Below are 23608 nucleotides of genomic sequence, written 5' to 3'. Positions count from 1 at the left end.
CTGCATCCTTCTGGTGCGTCACGCCAGGTGGCGGATGCGGGCTCTGCAGTGGGACCTGAAGTTTCAGGAGGGCACTGCGAAGCAACTGCAGTGGTGGCTCACGGACCGCGACTGGGTCAGTGGCAGACCCCTCTCTCTACCCCAGCCGGAGCACGTAGTTGTGACGGACGCGTCCCTCCAGGGCTGGGGAGGCCACATGGGAGAGGCGGAGATCAGAGGCCTCTGGTCTCCGGCGGAGTCCCGGCTCCACATCAACCTTCTGGAGCTGCGGGCGATTCGTCTTGCACTGAAGGCATTCCTCCCCTCTGTCAGGGGGAGCGTGGTGCAAGTGTTCACCGACAACACCACCGCCATGTGGTACTGCAACAAACAGGGCGGTGTGGGGTCGTGGACCCTTTGCCAGGAGGCTCTGCGCCTCTGGCAGTGGCTGGAACATCAGGGCGTGACCCTGGTGGTTCAACACCTGGCAGGCTCTCTGAATGCCAGGGCGGACGAACTCAGCCGCCGGTGCATGATGGATCACGAATGGCGTCTGAACTCGGACGTGGCGCAAGGTCTCTTTCGACAGTGGGGAGAGCCTTGGTTAGATCTATTCGCCACAGAAGAGAACGCGCAATGTCAGCAGTTCTGCGCGTTGGAGTTTCCAAGGCGGCACTCGCTCGGAGACGCTTTTCGTCGCGAGTGGAGCTGCGGCCTGTTGTACGCCTTTCCGCCTATACCACTTCTGCCCAGAGTGCTGAAGAAGATCAGGCGCGACCGGGCCCAGGTCGTCCTTGTGGCTCCGGACTGGGCACGAAGATACTGGTATCCCGAGCTACTCAGCATGTCAGTCGATCCCCCGATTCGTCTGCCTCTTCGGGAGGACCTTCTGTCGCAGCAGCAGGGGACGGTCCTGCACCCGAACCTGTCCAGTCTCCACCTACAAGCTTGGAGATTGAGCGGCGGCAGTTGAGGCCATTTGACTTGCCTCCCGAAGTCTGTGACATCATTCTGGCAGCCAGGCGTCCCTCCACGAAGTCGGTATACGCCTGCCGGTGGAATAGATTTGTGGCATGGTGCGCAGCAAAGGCTGTGGATCCCCTCTCTGCACCCCTTTCGGAAGTGCTGCTCTTTCTTCTTTCCCTTGCCCAGCAGGGCTCTGCTCTGGGCACTCTTAAAGGGTACCTTTCTGCTCTTTCAGCCTTCTTGAGGCTACCAGATCAGCCTTCCTTGTTCAAGTCCCCTATAGTGAGTAGATTTCTGAAGGGCATCACGCACATGTTCCCTCCTGTTCCCTTCGTGATGCCCCAGTGGGACTTGAATCTTGTTCTCACCTATCTGATGTGTGCTCCCTTTGAGCCACTTCATAACTGTCCTCTTCGTCTCCTTACTCTGAAGACGGCCTTCCTGGTTGCCATCACCTCTGCCAGGAGGGTGAGTGAGCTCCAGGCTCTTTCTTCTTCTCCACCTTTCCTGTCTGTTCATCCTGATAAGGTGGTGTTGCGTACACGGCCTTCCTTTCTGCCCAAGGTTGTCACGGCCTTCCACATCGGGCAGTCCATCACCTTGCCCACCTTCTTTCCGCCTCCGCATCCCTCGAAAGAGGAGGAGAGGCTCCACCGTCTGGATCCAAAACGTGCGCTCTCCTACTACCTAGACCGCACTCGCCAATTCCGGGTGGATGACCAACTCTTCGTTGGTTACGTGGGCGCGAAGAAGGGAAAGGCTGTACACAAGAGGACCATCTCCAGGTGGATCATCTTGTGCATCCAAGCATGCTACTCCATGGCGAGGAAGGAGCCCCCGGCTGGATTGCGGGCTCACTCCACTCGGGCCACGGCAACGACAACTGCCCTGGGCCGCGGTGTCCCCCTGCAGGACATCTGTCAGGCAGCCACGTGGGCCTCGCTGCACACGTTCGCGAGACACTACTGCCTGGACAGTCAAGTCCGGAGGGATGGCTTCTTTGGCCGTTCCGTCCTCCAGGACTTTCTGGTGTGATATTGGTTCGCAGACCCACCACCGGGGTTGGTATTGCTGGGGTATCTATTCTAAGGTAAGGAATCTATCACTAACGTGTCTCTTTCAGATGCACAAGTTACTACTTGTGTAACGATATATCTGTAAGAGACATTAGTTAGTGATAGATTCCTTACCGCCCTCCCATCCTCCCCGTTCTGCGAACCGATATTTAGGGTTAAGGTCATCCCCTTTCAGGGCCCTAGTTTCATGGCACCAGTGTTAGTTCTATCATGGCTCTGCGTATCTGGCGCGGAAAAGCTGTGTTATCAGAACTGACGTCAGCGCGCATGGGCGCCGTCTATATACTCCGATGACGTCATCCCGGCGCTCACGACGACGGACGCGGAGCCGCAGACGACGCCTACCAGCGCGCAGGGGTATTGCTACGCAAAAATTTCCGGATCCAGTCTGACGCCTGGGGATATTCTAAGGTAAGGAATCTATCACTAACTAATGTCTCTTACAGATATATCGTTACACAAGTAGTAACTTGTGCTTTTGGGTTATGGGGTACAGGGGTAGTTTTAGGGTTTAGGGATCGGTATGGGTTTTGGGGTACAGGGGTATTTTTAGGGTTCAGGGCTAGGTTTGGGTTTTGGGGTACAGGGGTATTTTAAGGGTTCAGGGCTAGGTTTTGGTTTTGGGGTACAGGGGTATTTTTAGGGTTCAGGGCTAGGTTTGGGTTTTGGGGTACATGGGTATTTTAGGGTTCAGGGGTAGGTTTGGGTTTTTGGGTACAGGGGTATTTTTATGGTTCAGAGCTAGGTTAGGGTTTTGGGGAACAAGGGTAGGTTTGGGTTTTGGGGTACAGGGGTATTTTAAGGGTTCAGGGCTAGGTTTGAGTTTTGGGGTACAGGGGTATTTTAGGGTTCAGGGGTAGGTTTGGGGTACAGGGGTATTTTTAGGGTTCAGGGCTAGGTTTGGGTTTTGGGGTACAGGGGTATTTTTAGGGTTATGGGGTAGGTTTGGGTTTTGAGGTACAGGGGCATTTATAGGGTTCAGGGCTAGGTTTGGGTTTTGGGGTACAGGGGTAGTTTTGGGGTTTAGGGATAGGTATGGGTTTTGGGGTACAGGGGTATTTTTAGGGTTCACTGCTAGGTTTGGGTTTTGGGGTATAGGGGTATTTTTAGGGTTCTGGGGTAGGTTTGGGTTTTGGGGTACAGGGGTATTTTAAGGGTTCAGGGCTAGGTTTGGGTTTTGAGGTACAGGGTATTTTTAGGGTTCAGGACTAGGTTTGGGTTTTGGGGTACATGGGTATTTTAGGGTTCAGGGGTAGGTTTGGGTTTTGGGGTACAGGGTTATTTGTATGGTTCAGGGCTAGGTTTGTGTTTTGGGGTACAGGGGTAGTTTTGGGGTTTAGGGATAGGTATGGGTTTTGGGGTACAGGGGTATTTTTAGGGTTCACTGCTAGGTTTGGGTTTTGGGGTATAGGGGTATTTTTAGGGTTCTGGGGTAGGTTTGGGTTTTGGGGTAAAGGGGTATTTGTAGGGTTCAGGGCTAGGTGTGCGTTTTGGGGTACAGGGGTATTTTTAGGGTTCAGGGGTATGTTTGGGTTTTGAGGTACAGAGGTATTTATAGGGTTCAGGGCTAGGTTTGGGTTTTGGGGTACAGGGGTATTTTTAGGGTTATGGGATAGGTTTGGGTTTTGGGGTACATGGTATATTTATAGGGTTAAGATGGGTTAGTGTTTAAGGGTGTTGGGGCATTTTAAGGAGTAAGGGCGTGTTATGATTATGGGGTGCAGGGGTATTTAAAGGAAGCAGGGTGGACACCCGGAGCTGGAATGTACAGATCCTGGGAAGAAAAAACTATGAAATATTGGGCACAACGCTTGCTTTTTTTTCCGTAATCCCGCGCCCCGCACACGCCCACGCCCCCAGCACACGCCCACAGCACAAGCCCACAGCACACGATATGAGACATGACATGAAGGGCGGAACGTACCACACGCCCCCAGCATTTGTCACGCCCACTGCACACGCCCACAGCACAACGCAGACACGCCCACAAAGGACTACGTTAGGGGCACGGTTCTTTTACCTTTTAAATGTATATGGTGGGCGTCTGCATAGCCTATGTCCTTCTGCTGCAACTGCTCTTTCCAACGCTGTATTGGGTGTTGTGATTGGTGCCGTGGTTCCTGAGGATACCCGCCTCAAAGGTTTGGGCTCTCTCTTTATTATATTAACTAGCAGCCCGCCCCAGCGTTGCCTGGGGGCAATGAGGCTTCAAGGCCAACCGCCCGCCCAGGCCCCCGACCGCCCCGACATTGTCCGTGCATGCCCATGCACGGACACGGACCAGGCCCCCCTCTACACCGCCGCTCCTCCTTCGTCATCATCACGCACGTCGCGTCACGGCCAGCGCTAGGTCCCTGCCGCCGCTACTTTCAGGGGGCTACTTTGTTTTCAAACTAAATTTTTTAAATTTACTTTTTTTTAAAATTTAAATAGCCTGAGTCCATCTACACACCCTCACATTTTCATAGATGTATCGGGTGTGTAGATTGGCACTGTGGTTCCCGAATTTACCTGGCCAAAAGGTGCAAGTTCTCTCTTTATAATAGTAGTATAGATATGGATAGATACAATTGATTTCACAAGCACAGCGCAAGCGTATTGCAAGAATAAACTAAAAAGGGCAGACAATTTATAGCGCCACAGTCTCATAAACTTGGGCTTCTGGTCGCAGTGGTGTCTGCAACCCTCGCCAGGGGGTGTGTAAAAACGCCTGTTGCAATCTCACTGTAATGCTGACAAACCTTAACATGTGCAGACAATTTATAATGCCACAATTCCCGTTAACTGGGGCCTCTGGTCGCAGTGATGCTGGTGTCTTTACGCACTGATTAAATGCCTCACTGATCACTGTAAAGCAGTGCTTTGGCAGAGACCTGATAAAACCTCAGCACCCAAATTGTTTGCAATGTAGAATTCCATTTTTTTATAAATGTGGTGTTATAACAGGAGAGACATTTACTGTGAGTGGTGTTAAAGTGGAAACAGCAACAAATATGAAATGACTTGACCCGATCAATATCACAAACCACTGATTCTCTCTCCCTCTCACCCTCCCTCCCCCGCCTGCCACGTTCATGTTCTGTTATCAGGTGTTTTAATCAAATATCTCTGCCTCTTGTGAGTCTCCGTAGCTCGGGGGGGGGGGGGGGTTAATCCGGGCCTCAGTCCCTGTATTCCTGCACACTTTTACCGATTCCGAGTAACCACAGGCCTGTTTTATTTATTTTTCTTGAGTTGTCGAGGGGCCTTTTTTTTGTCAGTTTATTCATTTATTTGTAGCCCGTCCCGGCGTTGTCCGGGAGCAAAAGGCTGCTTCTGGGCCCCCGGCAATCAAAACGTCATTTGCAAAGGGTTCACTCAAAGCTCATTCACTGTATTATATTGTTCGCAGTAGTTGCTCAGTAGCAGATGCTGGAACCTCTGTGTGGGTGAGACCTAAAAAGGGCTCAGGACTGCTGGGGGAATCCCTCAGCACTTGAAAGATTAAATGAACCTTTGAAGTAGTATATTGGTTGTCACAAACTTGCCCAGAACCAAGAATTATTGTAATCATATTTTTTATTTAAGTGGCCTATCGGAATGGAAATCTTAAGCAAAGTAAGGTGTGACTTCTTAATTTTCAATTGAAATGTTATTGTGAGGACTCAAAGGCCGGGCCAGGCCTACAGCGCTGCGCCGCTTATGATGCGCATTAATGGGACACACACACTGTTGCTGCTCTGGTGTGGACCGGAAGTGCCGTGCCACTTCGGTCCCTTTATTTAAAGCTTTCTGGCCACGCCTGGCCAGAAAGTGATACATTGTGCGGAGTGCTTCCGGGGGCTCAACCTGAGACCCTCGGAGCACTAGAGCGCTACATCCCTTCCCAACTTGGATTTTTCAAAATAACTATAACAGTCAGTTCAACATGCGAAATCTGCCAGTCTGTGATTGGGCCGTGGATTGGATCTAAGATTATATTGCCACTTGCCTCTCGGAGGGATCTGGTCTCGAGGAGGTCCCGGTGATGGCATAGATGGGTGTTCTGCAGTGTCCGGGGGCAGGCACGAAGTATCGTTCGTGGCTGTACTTTCTCCTTCTTCCCTCGCTACAGGTATGCCACCATTTGAGCTCTGTCCTTTCGGAGGGGGTATCTGCTTGAACCACGATATGTTGCGGGTCACCTCTTCTCCGTCTCGGCTGACTGTGACTGCTGTACCGTTGGTTTCTTTGATGACCCAGGGTTCCGGTTCGAATGGAGTCTTGAATTTTCCTCCCGGCCTCCTTGTTCGGATCAGTACAGTCTCTCCTGGTTTCAGGGTCTTTGTTTGGGCCCTCCTCTTGCAACTTGCCTTCTCGTTTGTTCTTCTTCTCCTTTCTTGGGTGTCTGCTGGTGAGTACGGTGCGGGAGCCCAATTGTCAGCCATGGGTAGTAAGTCTCTCCGAGGTCCCGCCAGCATCAACGCCCATGGTGACTGCATTGTGGTGCTGTGTGGTGTGCTGCGATACTCCCTTAAGAACGCTTGCAGTGCTTCTTCCGGGTCACTCCCTTCTGCGGAAGATATCCGCAGTACTTTGTTTATTGTCCTCATAAAGCGTTCTACCTCACCGTTAGCTTGTGGCCATTGCGGGGTGATTCGGTGATGTTTGATTCCAAGGTTGTTCAGAAACTCTCTAAACTCGCTCCCCTGGAATGGGGGCCCATTGTCCGTCTTGATGACCATCGGGATTCCGAACAGGGCAAAAGTTTTGCTGAGGATGGGGCGAATGTTCGCGAAGCTGGTCGATGCTGCCGTTTCTACTATGGGGTATTTAGTGTAGTTGTCTATTAGTAGCACGGTGACTCTCCCATCCGGTAAGCTGCCGAAGTCTAGGCTTAGCCATGCCCATGGTGATGGGGCGTGGTCCTCCGTGATTATTGGGGCTGGTACTTCGGGGCTGCTGGTGATTTGGCATGCTCGACACTCTCGCACGCAGGCTTCGATGGCCTCCTCCATGTTGGGGAACCATATCTTCTCCCGCATCCTCGCTTTCATTCTGCGGGTGCCTTGGTGTCCTTCGTGTGCCAGGGTGGTTGCTCTCTCTTGCAGCGCTTTGGGGATGACCACGCGAGTTCCTCTCAGTAGGAGGCCATTGTCAGCGCAGCTGAGGTCATCGTGAACCTTCCAGAATTGTTGTAAGCGTGTCCTGTCTGCTTCGTTCCACCCATTGGTGTCCATCAGGAAGTTTACCCACGTTCCAGATTGTATTGCTTCTTTTACCTTCTTGACGACTGCATCGCTGTCATAGTGGGAGATGATGACGTTGGCGGTCAGCGCGCAGGGGCATGCGCCTGTCGCTAGCATGTTAATGAACTCTTCAGTCTGGACTTCCGGATCTGCGGTGTGGGATTCTTCCGCTGGGGGGTGGCGAGACAGGAAGTCCGCCGGGTTTTTCGCCCCGGGTCGGTACACTAGGTCCATTTGGTATTGTTGAACTTGGATCGCCCAGCGTTCAATCCTTGGCGGTGGGTGTGGAGCGGTGCCACGGAATAGGGGAATTAGCGGTTGGTGGTCTGTCACCATTCTGAACGGGTGACCAGATATGTAGAGGTGAAAATGGGCGCATGCCCATTTTACTGCCAGCGCCTCCCTCTCAATTTGCGAGTACCGTGACACAGTCGCTGTCAGGGCCTTGCTTGCGAACGCCAACGGGGCCCACACCCCTGGTTCAGATTCTTGCGACAGGAGAGCTCCTAGGCCCACTGGGCTGGCATCCACTAGTACTTCGGTGGGTCTCGCAGTGTTGAAGTAGGCCATTGTTGTGCTGTTCAATAGTGCTTCTTTGATTCGGTGGAATGCTTTGTCCTCTGTTGCCGTCCATTTCCATGAGCTGTCTTTCTTCGTCAGGTTTCTCAGAGGTTCTGCGATGGTGGCCAGATTGGGTATGAATCTGGCACAGTACTGTGCCATTCCTAAGAAGCTCCTTACTTCGGATGCGGTTGCCGGTGCTGGAGCGTTCTTGATGGCATGTGATTTGCGGGGGTCCACCTTTACTCCGTCTGAGTCAAATACGTATCCGAAGAACTCTATTGATTTCCTGAAGAACTTGCATTTGTCTTTGTGTAAAGTGACGCCATACTGTGCGAGTCTCTGTAGGGTGGCCTTCAGTCTTCGGTGGTGTTCTTCACTTGTTTTGGCGTGAATTAAGATATCGTCGCTGACATTCAGCACTCCGTCAAGTCCTGTTAGGATTTCCTTAATTGTATTTTGGAAGATTTCGGCTGCGGATGAGATGCCGAAATTTAGTCGCTTGTATCGTCTCCGCCCCAGGTGTGTTGAGAAAGTTGTGATGTAGCGGCTCTCCTCCGCTAGTCTGAGCTGATGATATCCTGCGTTAAGGTCCAACTTAGAAAACCATTGGGCCCCATTCAGGTCTGTCAGGATGTCATCTACTGTTGGGGTGAGGTGCCGCTCCCGTCGAATGGCTTTGTTGGGGACCCTCATGTCTATGCAGATGCGGATTTTGCCTGGCTGGCGCGGCTTCTCGGCTATCACCATTGGGGATACCCACGGCGTCGGCCCCGATACTTTCTCAATCACACCTTGTTCTTCAAGTTGGTTGAGTTCTTTTTCCACGGCTGCACGCAAATGGAATGGTATCCTTCTGTGTCTCAGGGCTATTGGCTGGATGGCGGGGTCGATGTGTAATTTGATCGGCGGTCGCTTGATAGTGCCGAGGCCCTCGAATAGTGTGGGGAACATTTCCAGGATGTCTTCTGTTTGTAGCGCTTTGACGGCGTTTGCAAACGCAATGAGGCGTTGTCGTCACCTCATTGTCTTCTGCCTTTACTTGGACTGTCATCTTCCCTCGCAGTGGGAGAGGTTCCTGGCTGCCGTATGTTAGTATTCGCGCCTTCGAGGGGACTAGCTTGGGTCTTGGCTTCAGTGCTTTATAGTGTTGGATTCCCATGACGTTCACGGTGGCTCCCGTATCGATGACGCCAGTCGCTGGGGATCCGTCGATGTGTATTTGGCATTTTGGCTGCGGTCTCCGCCGCTTCTTTAGTTCACTTACGAATGACACGTAGTAGCATTCATCTTCATCCTCTGTGGAGGATTCGTCGAATTGGGATTGCCTTGGCGATCTGTGTGATCGAGATGACGTTGCGTCGTCTAGCGATAGCTGTTTCACCGCTCCCGTGATTGGTTTTCTTCCGGACGCCCCTCTTCCTCGGGAGCCACCCCTGCACACGCTTGCGAAATGGTTGGGTATTCCGCATTTAGAGCATGTCTTGCCACTTGCCGGGCAGCCATCTTGGTTGTGTTCGTCTCGGCCACAGTATCCGCATGAGGCTCGGCGTGGCGTCCTGGTCGGCCATCTTCCTCTGCTTCCCCGACTGGTGTTGCGGACTGCATCCACCCTTTCTGTCTTCACCACGGTTCCTGCTTCTGCCCGCGGGTTTAGGGCTGCTTCCATTGCTGTTGCGCGTGCATCCGATAGTTCGTGGGATCTGGCCAGGATCAATATTTCTTCAAGTGTGATGCGCGGTTGCCTTAGAATGAGTGTTCTTAGGTGTTTATTGCGGCAACCTTGAATGAGCTGTGCGGTCACTTCTTTCTTTTCGTCATCATCCGTGCACGTGCTTATGAGATCCCTCAATCGTGCATGGAACGCGTCCATGGTTTCTCCTTCCCTTTGTCTGGATTGGCGGAACTTGAATCGCTCATAGTGCGGGTTCAGCTGGGGGTCGAAGTGTGCGTTCAGCGCGTTGACTGCTGCGTCATAGTCATCGTCATCTCCTGTGTCCGGGAGATGTTTGAATAGCTTGTACAGTTCTGTGCCCCCAAAATGTAACAGTAGGGACCTCTTTACTTCGTTGTCTTTCTCCCTGGTGGCAGTGAAGTAGTTGTTGAGTTGCCCTAACCACACAGCCCATCTGGGGGCTGCTGTCCCTGGGTCTATCAGTTCGCTGAACGGTGGTAGTGCCTGGATCTGTGAGTGGGCGGACGGCATTGGTGGCTGTGTTCCGAGATTTACTGCTGGCGCTGGTGGTGCTGCTTGCTGAGCTTGGCCGGCTCCCCCAGATGCTCCTCCTGGGTTTGTGGTCATTTTGGTGCTGGGAGGTGGCTGGGTGCTTGCCTTTTGTTCGTTTTACTATTGTATGCCTGGTTGCACTTGCTCGTGTTTGTTGGTGCCTGTTTGAGCCACTGTTTGTCAGGTTGTTGGTTGCACTTGCTTGTGCGCGTTTGTTTAATCTGGTGTGCAACAGATGGTTGATTGCCTTTGCTCGTGCTTGTTTGTTGACTCGTCTTGGCCAATGCGTGGTGGGGCGCTGTCTGCACTCGCTGGGTCTCTCTCCCTCGTGCTTGCTGGGCCTCGCGCTCGATTTGTTCAAAGCGCTTCTCCGGCCTCGCGCTCTCCCAGGGTTTCTCTCCCTGGTGACGACGCCTCGCTCTCTGCGCATGCGCGCACTGCTGGGCCTGCCGCCTGGTCGCTTCCTTCGGCGCGCGTCTCTGCCTTGGGCCTTCCTGCCGTTGCTACCGCCGGTGCCACCTGCAGCTCCTTGCTCACGCTGCTTACCGGTGAGTGTAGCTTTTGCTTCCGGCGGTGGCCGCCGTCGTAGGTGCTCTTCTCCGCTGCTGCAGCTGGGGTGATCGGGTCGGCTGGTGTCAGGCAGGTAATGCCGCTGGCTGGCGCAGTTTTAGTTTACGGGCATCCCATCCTCGTCGCCAGTGTGAGGACTCAAAGGCCGGGCCAGGCCTACAGCGCTGCGCCGCTTATGATGCGCATTAATGGGACACACACACTGTTGCTGCTCTGGTGTGGACCGGAAGTGCCGTGCCACTTCGGTCCCTTTATTTAAAGCTTTCTGGCCACGCCTGGCCAGAAAGTGATACATTGTGCGGAGTGCTTCCGGGGGCTCAACCTGAGACCCTCGGAGCACTAGAGCGCTATAGTTATATTAAAATAACCAGTAAATTCTTAAACTCGCTAATGATTTACACAGGACTGTTTGACCTTATTAACCTTTGTAAACAATTACAGACAATTTCTCCAGGGCAGCGAGCACAGCGTAAAGGCATTCAAGAGAAGCGCACGACTGGGGGTAAAATGCGCACAGTTTACCGGGAGAAAACATTATTAAGCTTTCATTTATCGTGATCCCTCTAAACACTGTAATTAGGCAGAAAACACTTCTGCGGACGGGGGGAGGCCGGCGGCGCGTGCGCCGGAGGAGAACACAACACCCTGCGGGGCCTTTGTGTAGGTTTAACCGGCGCAGAGAAATCAACTGAGAAAAAGTAAAGAATGGTTTCAAATTAGCAATTTCACCCGACGTAAAGGCTGCTTCTGGGCCCCCGGCCGCCCCGACGTAAAGGCTGCTTCTGGGCCCCCGGCCGCCCCGACGTAAAGGCTGCTTCAGGGCCCCCTGCAATACTGACACCCGTCACAACCATACCTCTCTTCGGTGCTCCTCCCGCCGTCTTTACTTTTCCTCCCCACTGCTGTTCTCCTCGCGCTCCTGAGGATGTCAGCACGTTCGTGCACACGGCCGGCGCTACTTCAAAGGGACAATTTTTTTAGTAAGGTGTATTTTTTAAAGAACTTATATTTTTGGGGGTTATATAGCCTATGTCACTCTGCAGACCCTGCCAATTCCAATGATGTATTGGGTGTTTGGATTGGCGCTGTGGTTCCCGAGTTTACCTGCCTCAAAGTTTCCCAGTTCTTACTTTATAATAGTAGTATAGATATAGATAGGTTTCCCAATATTGGCTCGGGTAACATCATAACCTTTCACCTATACTCTCCCCTACATTACACACATAACTGTTCTTGGGGACTGACCTTTTACCTAGATACGACACTGCACACAAAACGCTGGATTTTCCCTGGTAAATGCCTCATACATTATGCATGAGGATTCTTGGAAACTCAGCAGCACTACCATCTTCTGTATAATAACTATGTATAAAGTTCATTCCCAACATCCTAAATCCGACAAGTGGCATTGCAAGATGGAACCCCAGGGAGACCTTTGGGTATATAAACATCACATGTTGCTGAGACAAGAGAAAGAGATCAGGACTTCCCTGCCAACACACTGACGCAAGACACTGAGGTTCCTGCATGCAGATACTCCAGCTCACAGTGGTCTAACATCCCTTGCGGTGTGTCTAGCTCGAGACCAAGACAGGGTCCCACAGTCTCTCACTTCAGGTAATGGGGTTGACTTTATCCTAGAGGGATTCTTGGCTTAACACCTACATACATGCTAGGTACACTCAGATACTACTTAGGGTAGCATTGTAGGAGTACGTATTTTATTGACATGTGTTTTATTTACTTGCCTGTATTCATGATTATAGCAAAATGGTAGAAATCAACCAACCTTTTACTTTCCTAGTGCTTCTAATCGTTTATATCTGTTACTGTCTAATGGTTGTTTCACCACACCTATTTTACACTACAATAACAACTGTTCAATAAATGCTCTGTGTATCTCTCTGGAGACTAGGTGAGGACGAATGAGTGAGCGAAAAGTAGTACACTGTTTCCCCCCGGTCCTGAAGGATCAGGGTTGTCATGTTAGATAGTTGCCAAGAACTATTCTCTCCTTGGTAAGAGGAGTTTCTAGTGGCACTGTGAGCTAGCCTGTATGCAGGCCAACATACCGGGTGGGGATGTCTGGAATCAGTCTGGACACCAAACCTGCAATGTACGTTTTCTAAACGCGCAGATCCTGTAGGAACTACAGGACAGTACCTGCGACAGGCAAGGACCTAAAACTAATTGTGGAGGCATCAAAATAATCTATCACAAAACAACCTGGTTTTGCAAGGGGGGCACCTGTGTTTTTGGCCCTGAGGTCGGCGGGCAAATAGTGAAACCTACCAAACCCAAACATTTCTGAAATTTAAACACCCTGGGAAATCCAGGGAGGTATGGGTTATGTGGCTCCCCCAACGTTTTCTCACCCAGAATCCCCTGAAAACCTAAATGTGTGGGAAAGTTGTTGATTCACCGGACTGAGACAAATTTCCTACCACCCAATGTTCCCCCAGGTCCCCCGATACAAATGGTACCTCACTCGTGTGGGTGAGGAAAGTGCCCGCGACAGGCAAGATAGACAATAAAAAATACCTATCATAAAACAACTTGGTTTTTCAGGTGGGGCACCTGGGTACTTGGCCCCGGTATCAGCTGCCATCTAGGAAAACCTACCAAAACCACACATTTCTGAAAACTAGACACCCTGCATAGATTCCCCAACATTTTCCTTCTCAGAATCCCCTGCAAACCTAAAATTTAGCTGAAAAATCACTTTTTCCAAACATTTGTGTACACAGGATCACTGTGCCAACACAAATGTCCTACCTCCCAGCGTTCCCATTGGTCTCCTAAGTGAAATGATATCTCACTTGTTTGGCTGGCCAATGCAGAATAGGCTAAAAACATATTTTAAAAAAATATGTGGCGCTTAGAATTCCAATACCCTTCATCCCTATGTTTTTGGCCCTTCCAGTCACAGGCCCTTGGCCCACCCACACAAGTGAGGTATAATTTTACTCGGGATAACAAGGAGAAATCTGGGTGGTAGGATATTTCTGCTAGCACAGTGATCCCACACAAAAATCTGTGGAAAATGATATTTTTTCAGCTAAATTTGAGGTTTGCATGGGATTCTGGGTAGGAAAACGTTGGGGGATCCACTCAAGCCATACCTCCCCGTACTCCCCAGGGTCTCTAGTTTTCAGAAATGTGTGGGTTTGGTAGGTTTCCCTAGATGGCTGTCGATCCCGGGGCCAAAAACCCAGGGGACCCGCCTTGCAAAATCATGTTGTTTAGTGATAGGTAATTTTGATGTTTCCGCCCTATTTTTTGGGACCCTGCCTGTCGCGGGTACTTGTTCCACTCACACGAGTGAGGTGTCATTTCATCGGGAGCCCTATTCGAACACCTGGTGGAAGGAAATTTGTGTCAGTCCGATGATCTCACAACTTTTTTGGCTTGTGTAGATCCCCCAGTGCTTTCCCTTCCCAGAATCCCCTGTGAATTTCAAATTTAGCCGAATAAATTCACATTTTTCTACCGTTTCTGTGAGGAAAAGTTGTGGGATCACTGGGCCGACACAAATTTCCCACCACCCAGCGCTGGGGTTCACTATCAAGGTGCCGAAGTCATGCTTGACTTTCTCTCAGAAGCTCCTTTTCATCGGAGTGATTCTGGACACAACATAGTTTCGGGCTTATTCTCCTGAGCAGCGAGTCTGGGATATTCGGGGTATGATTCCGATCTTTCAGCCTCTATCCCGGGGTTCGGTCGGAATGACCCTGAGGCTGCTGGGCCTCATGGCCTCCAGTATCCTGCTGGTAGATTATGCCAGGTTGCATATATGGGCTCTGCAGCGGGACCTGAAGTTCCAGTGGGCACAACATCAGCGGAATCTGGCCAATTGCATTCAGATCTCGGAGGGCACTACACGACAATTGCAGTGGTGGTCAAAGGCAGATCTCTCTCCCTTCCCCAACTAGAGTTTACAGTGGTGACGGATGTATCACTTCTGGGGTGGGCCGGCCACATGGGAGAGGCGGAGTTCAGAGGCCTCTGGTCTCCTGCAGATTCCGGACTCCACATCAACTTCCTGGAGCTCCGGGTGATCTGTTTTGCTCTAAAAGCATTCCTTTCCTTTGTCCGGGGAAGCGTAGTGTAGGTGTTCACTGACAACACCACCGCCATGTGGTACAGACGGTCCTCCACCCGAACCTGTTCAGCCTCCACCTCCTTGCGTAGAGATTGAGCGGCGACAGTTGACAGCTTTTGACCTTCTTCCCAAAGTCTGTGATGTTATCTTGGCAGCCAGGCTTCCCTCCACTAAGACGATATACCTGTGCAGATGGAACAAATTTATGGCATGGTGCGCTGCAAAGGCTGTGGAGACCCTTTCTGACTCTCTTTCTCTTGTTCCTCCTTTCTTTAGTCCAGCAGGGCTCTGCTCTGGGTACTCTTAAGGGCTATCTCTCAGCCATTTCAGCCTTTCTTAGGCTTCCTGATCAGCCTTCTCTTTTCAAGTCCCCTGTTGTAAATCGCTTTCTTAAGGGCATTGCTCATCTTTGTCTTCCTGTTCCCTTCGTAATACCTCAGTGGGTCTTGAACTTGGTTCTTACTTTTCTTATGTGCGCTCGCTTTGAGCCGTTACATAACTGTCCTCTAAGACTTCTGACTTTAAAGACTGCCTTTCTGGTTCCTATCACTTCTGCTCTCAGAGTGATAGAGATGTAGGGGAAAGTTCTGCAGACACTGGATATGCAAGATGTATGGCAAGTATCAATGTTTTTTGGTATACTATTAAGTGTGTACCTCTCAGAAAGAACCATATATTTACAGTGCACAGAGCGTATTAGACGCCTAAAATATTGACAAAGCTGAACAACCATGAGGTAAAGTGCTGTCCTAAATGCAGAGAAGAAATGGCAAATGACATCCATATGTTTCGACAGTGCCCCCGGCTCCAGAGTTTCTGGCATGATGTGGGTAAGAATGCTTATGGAGGTGATGAGCCAACACATAGAGGTAAACATCCAATTGGTTATGTTTGGGGTGTCAAGTCGTAATGAAGAAAATATCAAATTAAGTAATAAACATAAAAGGCTGTTTTTTGTATTAATTTTACTGGCTAGACAAGAGATCTGCATTAAGTGGTTCTCTTCCAGGGGATACTCATCAATAGTCATAAGCACTGAATAGTCCCGCCCTCGTGCGGGACCCCGGAGCAATTGCCAATAATATGCATATATCTACATATATATATATATATATATATATATACATACATATAAATACACATATATTAACTATATATATATAGATAACATGCATTATACATATGCAGCCTAAAATAACCATACTAGGCTCAAGACTGCCCCCAAATGCCTGAAACAAATCTTTACATTTGTAAAATAAAGACATATAAATGACATTATATGAAAATGCAAAGAAGAAAGCACTGCCTTTGTTGTCTTTGAAACACACCACCTTTATTTTCAAAGGTAAAACAGGCAGGACCATAGAGGCAGCTTTAGCCTAGATAGGCTGCATTGTAACAATAGGAAAAAAACTGGCGCCGTGCCTTTAAGACCTCTGTGAGCCTCCAGGCTCCCATCATGCACCACAGGTGACAGTTAGGTCAGTTCTTTTTTCCGGCTCCTTCTGTGAGGATCCTGGAGCATTGAGCTCGCCAGTTGGTGATTTTATTTCACTTTTTTCTGGTAGTTCTTTCAATTTTTTGTCATTACTCGACATCTTTAGTCTTTACCTGACTAATTCAACAATTTTTGTGGTTTTTTGACCTTTTTTTCCAGTCACGATGCCTGCCTTATTTTGTAAGTGCCCGGCCTGTGGAAAAAAAATGTCTAAAACAGACCCTCATTCGGTCTGTGTGGCTTGTCTTCCATCTACACACAAGCCAGAACTTTGCTACCATTGCAGCAAGTTATCAAACAGAACTTTAAGAGAGAGGGAGAAGAGCAGGCTTCAGTTCCTGCATGACAGAGGTGAAACCATGAGTGGAAGAGAAGAACTTCACTCCAGGAAACCTTCTCCTCAGCGGAAAGAACATAAGGAAAGAGGGGAGAAGAGAAAACATCGTTCCCCGTCGACTTCGAGGGACAGATCTTCTTCTAGAGTTCCGGTATGTTCGAAATCGTCGAAATCAGCGTCACGTCTTCCGTCGACGTCGAAGTCGCCGTCGAAGAAGGATTCGCCGTCGATGAGAGGTGAGAGACGCCATGAGCGTAGGCGATCTAAGTCTGGCTCCCCTACGACTACGAGAGGACGGGACTCGACGTCGTCTCATCGACGTCGACGTTCGCCGTCGAGATGCTCAAAAAGTCAGTCAAGGCCGCCGTCAAGAGGCGCTATGACACCGACGTCGAACCGGGAATTGGAGGATTCGACGTCGAAGAGCCCTGACCAGTTGGCGTCGAGGCACACGACGCCTAGAAAAGCTTCGTCGTCGAAGCGCTTGACTCCATCACCTAAGAGACCCTCGACGTCGAGGAGGTCGACGCCGAGAAAGTCGACACCGAGGAGGACGCCGCCGAGGAGGACGCCGCCGAGGAGGACGCCGCCGAGGAGGTCGACGCCGAAGAGGTCGACGCCGAAGAGGTCGACGTCGAGAAGATCACCTCTGGAAAGATCGACATCGAAGAGGCCACGTTCCACTTCGCCTGCAGCTAAACGACCTAGAACGGTTTCTAAAGACCGATCTCAGGTTTCTGTGGCTGTTTCTGGGAGTTCATCTTCATCCCCTGAGCTGAATATAGTTCAGATCTCTCTCCAGAGCCTTCAAGAGTGCCATTGCCTACAGGAGCTAACATCTCCCCACGATGGTTGGGAGAACTTAGAGACTGGAAGATAAGGAGAATTAATCTTCCAAAGTCTAGGTCCAGGTCGCCGGTGTCGAAAAGACCCGTGTCAAGATCAAGGTCACCTCTTCTTCGAGTGACCCAGTCTCCTGGAAGGCGGCAGAGTACTCCGCAGAGGAAGTCTCCATCCGTGAGAAGGCGGACTACACCTTCTCCGAGGTCTTCACATCACCGATCATCCAAGAGACGTGATACGAGATCCTCGACAAGATCTACGAATTCGAAGAGAGATTACTCGCCGACGTTATCCTCGACTCCTCCAAGCAGGATATCGCCGATTGATGACGTAATCACTTTTAATGAGGTTCTTTGCCGGGGAGCAGCGAAACTTCATATAGAGATGCCTGTCTCTACTGCGAAGACTACAGTTATCTTCGAAACTTGCATCAAAGATTATCATCGAGACCTTTACTTCCTCTGGTTCCAGGTCTCTTGGAGCCTGCCGAACATAAGTTCTTGACACCGGCTTCTTTGGGAGCGGTCCCCTCACGGATCGCAAAGAAGTACAGGGCTCCGGACATTGACCCGTTATTTTTAAGAGCATATTATCTATATATATATAGTTATTATATGTGTATTTATATGTATGTATATATATATATATATGTAGATATATGCATATTATTGGCTATTGCTCCGGGGTCCCGCACGAGGGCGGGACTATTCAGTGCTTATGACTTTGATGAGTATACCCCTGGAAGAGAACTAGGATTACAGGTAAGTAACTAATCCATACTTAATAGCCCACCTACACACTGGGAGTGGTTAGCATTGGTCCAGAGAAGTAATAAACTATATTGCAGATGGAATCCAAGTGAGAGGACAAGATTTTTAGACATCTGGGCGCAGAAACACGACACAGGGACTTATAGAAGTAGAGAACAAGAACGATGTCCAATGATTATGGACTATAGCAATAACCCATAAACACGGTCTCTTCGCAGTTGGTCCCAAAAAGCTGACTCTTCCTTGAAACTAAGGGAACACGAAGGTAGGGGATCCGTTGGAATGAGGACCCCCGATGGCAGGCCTAAGCCAGCACAGAGAGAAACGGAACCCCTGATTTCTCCTAACCTGTTTAGTGTACAATGAGGACAAAACAAAGTTCACACCCCTCCCGCAGAATAGCTAGTGATGTAGCTATCAAGGTCAGAGGCTTCAAAGCCTCTGCCACCTCAGATAATGCGACCCTGGCTTCCCACAGTCCTGGGTAATGCCACCCTCTGCCCTTAGGTCTATTTGGCACCAAAGCAGGCAGGAAATGTAGATAGCTAGTAGGCGTGTTACACTTTCTCGCTAGGCACAACCCTAAGGTGGGCCATCTGAAGTGGACAGCCAAGAAAGGGTTTTACCATTTTGAATTTAGTGAAACCAGGAACACTGGGTCAGGAATATGCCTACTCTCCACAGGAAGTGGATTGGCTACTACCCTACACTCTGCTAAACACCCTTAAATTCAGTATGTAGATGTCCCCCAGGTACCCTAAACACAGATATCTCTCCTGGGAACCGAAGGAAAAACAAAGATGCTCTGAAATCATGAGAACAGAGGTCCTGCACCCTGTCCTCTACCTGATCCCAAACCTCGCCTGGCTACTTGCAACATGACAGTCACAAAGTCTGACTTGTCCAGAAGCTGAACAGCCTCCCCAAACACTTGGGGGACTGCTCTCCCCTTCAACAACCAAGCAGCATCTCCCTCCAGGTGGAGGAGCCATCCATCTGCATATGCAGGTACCAACCTTATCAAACCAGTACTTCGTCTTGCTGGCCATCCGGCTCACCGATGGAGCAACTCACCAGGAAGAGGTTATTGTGAGTTCAAGAGTTCAGCTCCATCACAGTCACCAAGTCTTGAGACGCTGACACCTCCAATAGCCTCTCAGCACCAATACTCTCAGTACCAATACCCTGGTTACTGGAGCCCATGCATTTACCAAGGCTTCTTGCGAGTCCAGTCTGGACACCACAGATGCCAACACCGATCTGCTGTCGAGGGTCTTCAGGATCCACAAAGCCATTGTCGGGAGTGGCCCAGTTGCCCTGTTTTTTCTCCCTCTCCAGATCACCAAAGCCAAGTGAGAGCCTCTAAATATAGCAACTCGCCGGACAAAACACCTCTGCACCTGATCCCCCTAGCCCTGATTCACATAAACCGACTGCTTCCCTGTGCTCCAAAGACCCGAAGAGCTGAACCACTCTTTAGGTTCTGCCGGACTCGTCCCCATTTACCCACTTGCAGCCTTTCTTTTGCAGGTACTTCTTCCATGGACTTTAGTGCATACCGCTCGAGGCGGCCAATGAGACCAGCACCTCTCCACCTGGACTCACCAGTACAGGTAAAACCGAACTGCTGGTGGCTTCTTGGATCTTGACCCCTAAGCAACTTGAGTCCTAGAGGGAACCTTCCAAAATGGTTCCAAGTACATCTATGCAGTGTATGTTTCTCCCATAGGATGACATTACAGCGTTCGAGGCTCACACCTCAAAATCATTATTTGACTGTATTTTCTATTTCTACAAAAATCTATAACTCCAAAAGTACTTACCTGATTCCGATCATCTTGGCTTCTAAATTTACATGAAAATCTGTACTATTTTTCTAATTTGGTTTCAGATTTCCTTCTTCAGTGTGTATCTCATTTTTGATTCTGTGTGTACAACAAATGCTTAACACAACCCTCTGATAATCCTAAGCTGCTCGAGCACACTACCACAAATAAAGCCCTTGAGTTTATTATTCTAAGCTCTGTAAACCAATAATGGTCGTCTGTACATTTTACATGGTGTGCTTTTACATTGGCACGACCACGTAAAAATGGCAGCTTCCTACAGTGATATAGAAACCAACTTGAAAGAGTCAAAATTAAGAGGAGACCTGATTTTATGAAGAATCTTTTCATAAAAATAACAAGAAAAGGGCAAAAAATGTATATGTTTACAGGAAGTGTGTGAAGTATCAAAAAGAACAACACTTGCAAAACTTTATTTTCCACAAACAAAAATGTAAAACTGAAAATGCTTACATTTCTTTTTCTTCTGGCATTAAAGGAGTACATTATGGGAAACCAGTATTATATTGATGCGCTTGAAAGAAAATAGCACATTTTCAAAAAATTGTCTAAGAAAATATGTATGAAAATCTATCGCTTGACATTTTTCATAGTGTTTAAATTTCCAACCTGTCATGCAGGGAAAAGGTCACAATAGAGGCTTCAGGCAGCTTACAACAACTATAAATCTGAATGTAACAAGAGAGCAGTTTGTGTAAGTATTAGGATTTTTGGTTACACAAATTGTAAGTGAAAAAATCTTTCAGTATTGCTAATGATTGTCATTTCAGTAACTAATGTTTTGTGTTTTTACAGGGATGATGTTTACAGCTTTAATTTAAGTGGATCAGACGAACCTACTATAAAACTTGGTGTAAGAGATTTGCCATATTTTGTTTAGCAATACATTTTTGTAGCAAAATATTCTTGCAGTTTCCTTGGACAAACAGTAAAGGAATGGTGTCTTATTTTTAATGTTGCTGTTGCAGTAATTAATGATCTGTATTCACACTAAAGATTGGAATTATGATAATCCAATACCATAAGCAACACCTGATCGGGTAGATGGGCTTTATAAATATTTAAGAGCAAGTTTTTCGGTCTCGTCTGAGCTAGCACCTACATTCCTGTATTGCTGTTAACGTAAGGTGGGCTTAGATTTTATTTTATTTTTGGAGTTTTGTATAGTGCGAACAAGACCCAACATAGGGTAACAGAGCGCTTTATAGTGAGGAGTAAAACAAATTTAAGACAGTCTAGTAGGGTTCTAGACAGAATGAAATTATGTACACATGATTAACGGGTAGGTACAGTAAGATAAATACATGTTAAGAAGACATAGTACTTCAGTTCCGGTCATTATTGTAAATTTCAGTACAGTCAACTTCTATTTGGCGGGTAGTCTGCACAAGGAATCATGGAGATGAGTTTAGAATAGCGGTCTAGGCAAGGGGTAAGTAGAGATGTACACAATGTTAGAACTTCCTCAAGAAACAGTGATTAAAAGAGTGTGGTGAGTCATTCAAGAGAGGAGCAAGTCGAGAGGAGATCAATTGAAGTATAATGAGTCATGGTGGGTGGGGAGTGCTAAGGATTTAAGGGAGAAATTTACTCATCAGGAAGGTTTTAGTTTCCGTTTTTAATGTTCAGGTGGAAGAGATTCTTCTGATGCTCGGAGGGAGAGAGTTCCAAATTCTTGGTGCAGCTCCGGAGAATGCTCTATCAAATGTTTTTTTCTTGCTGGAGCAGGAAGGTTTTAAGAGCAGATTGTCAGAGCTCCTGGTGAGTCTGTTTCCACCCTATAGCGTACGTTTCTGGGCTAGGTATTTGGGTGTCTTGTAGAGTAAGGCTTTATGAGTGATGCAGCCATCTTTAGCTGCATTCTCACTTCATAGGGCAGCCAGTTGAGTGCTTTCAGGTGTGGCGAGATGTGGCCAAATTTTCTAGAACCTGTTAAGAGTCTTGCGGCTGCGTGCGGGCAAGCTTTGAAAGGGGCTGTGGAGTTCTTTGGAAGCCCTGATAGAGTTGTACATCCATATTCTAGCCTTGAGATGAACGCTTGAACTGCAGTTTTGAAGTCCGGGGTCTCGATGAATGGTTTAATTTTTCTGGGAAAACTGGCATTTTTAGCAATCATGTTAATGTGTGTTTGCATGTTTAGGTTCTTATCTAGCATGATTCCAAGTGATTTGGTGGAGTCTACTAGGATCGGGGTACAGTTCAGAGCAGTGATCATCTTGGTCCAGTCCAACAACCTCGTAGATTTTTTGGGTGGGGGAAATTAAAAGGAATTCTGTTTTTGGGAGTTTAGCTTAAGGTGGTTGATGGTTAGTCAGTGGACTGTCTTTTCAAGAGCATGATTCATTAACTTGATCTCTTCAAGGGAGGTGACCTTGATGTACAACTGTGTGTCATCTGCGTACATATGGAAGGGGATGTTGACTGCTATAGTAAAACTGTTAGGCATTCGATGTAGTGGTTGAATAGCGCAGGGGATTAGGTAGAGCCTTGTGGTACTCCTAAAAGATTAGGAGATCGAGGAGAAAAATTCTTGTTCACCATAATCCTTTGCGTACTGTTTTTCAAGAAGGATTTGAACCATTGAAGGACTGTGCCAGATACTCCCATCCTGTTTTCTAGCCTCTCAAGAATTTTGCGATGATTAACTGTATCGAAGGTGCATGAGAAGTCGAGCAGCACTAACAGACAGGTTTTATCGAGTGCGAGTAGGGCGCCGTCTACAATATGCAGAATAGCCAATTCGGTGCTGTGTCCTGGTCTGAATCCATATTGGCAGTCGTCCAGAAACTTGACATTTGTGATGTGTTGGTTTAATTGCTGTTGAATATCCAAACGTGATGTGGGTAGGGTCACATACCAACTTAAAATGTGCGCACAATATCTCATGAAACACAGGGTTTCTTTACGAAGTTCAAAATTGTTTATTTAATTCATTGTTCATGCTCTAATCACAGACCTTGATTTAATTCCATGTTCAAAAAGAATTTCATGTGCTGGCATAATAAACATCTTATGTCGCAATTAGTCAATATTGTTCACAGTTATTCATCAATACCCAAAGCATTTCGGGTCGTCAAAGCATGACCCTTCATCAGCGGTCTGTAAAGAAATGAAATGAAACAGGACCTGATCACTTACTTCACTCTAAAATAAATCGCAATGATACATTCTGTGTTCGTGTCTAACGTGAATGAAACCTAATCAAAATTCGTTTAGTGAATGGGGAGGTGCATTTAAATCCGATGGTGAGTTGTTTAAAGCTAAGTGCTCGGACAAGGCAATGTGCACGGGTTGACACGTACAAGCTAATTTAGTTAAGTACAAGACGAGCAGAGTTCTCAAGTAAGTAAGCGAATATAGGTTTTAAATGCTCGACACTTTAAGCGAAAACGCTCGCAGTCAGTCATCATGCTAGTCAAACAGGGAAAAATAACTTACACCGCACTGAAACAATCCGTGTCTATGCTCTTCTCGTGAGTGCCGACAATGAGGAAGCGGGTTGACGCGCAAGACTAAAAAGTAAAAAAACGGACTTGCAGCGATCACATGATCGGGATGACAACCAATGGGGATACAAGCAACAATAGTCATGTGACATGAGTACATCGGATTCATGCGGAAGTAG

General features: G+C 48.5%; 1 protein-coding gene across 1 annotated transcript in view; it reads left to right on the top strand.

The window, feature by feature from the left end:
- Window positions 1-23608, top strand: part of SYCP2 (synaptonemal complex protein 2) — a 3993018-nt gene that overhangs the window by 1922693 nt on the left and 2046717 nt on the right. Inside the window, exons 27-28 of the mRNA XM_086932653.1 lie at window positions 20577-20677; window positions 20779-20836. Coding sequence (XP_086788779.1) covers window positions 20577-20677; window positions 20779-20836 — 159 coding nt within the window. The remainder of the gene's footprint in view (window positions 1-20576; window positions 20678-20778; window positions 20837-23608) is intronic.

The sequence above is a fragment of the Lissotriton vulgaris genome, chromosome 7 (assembly GCF_964263255.1).
Source record: "Lissotriton vulgaris chromosome 7, aLisVul1.2, whole genome shotgun sequence".
NCBI classification, from domain to species: domain Eukaryota; kingdom Metazoa; phylum Chordata; class Amphibia; order Caudata; family Salamandridae; genus Lissotriton; species Lissotriton vulgaris.
The sequence above is the reverse complement of the archived record's forward strand: the minus strand, read 5'-3'. Positions and strand labels throughout refer to the sequence as shown.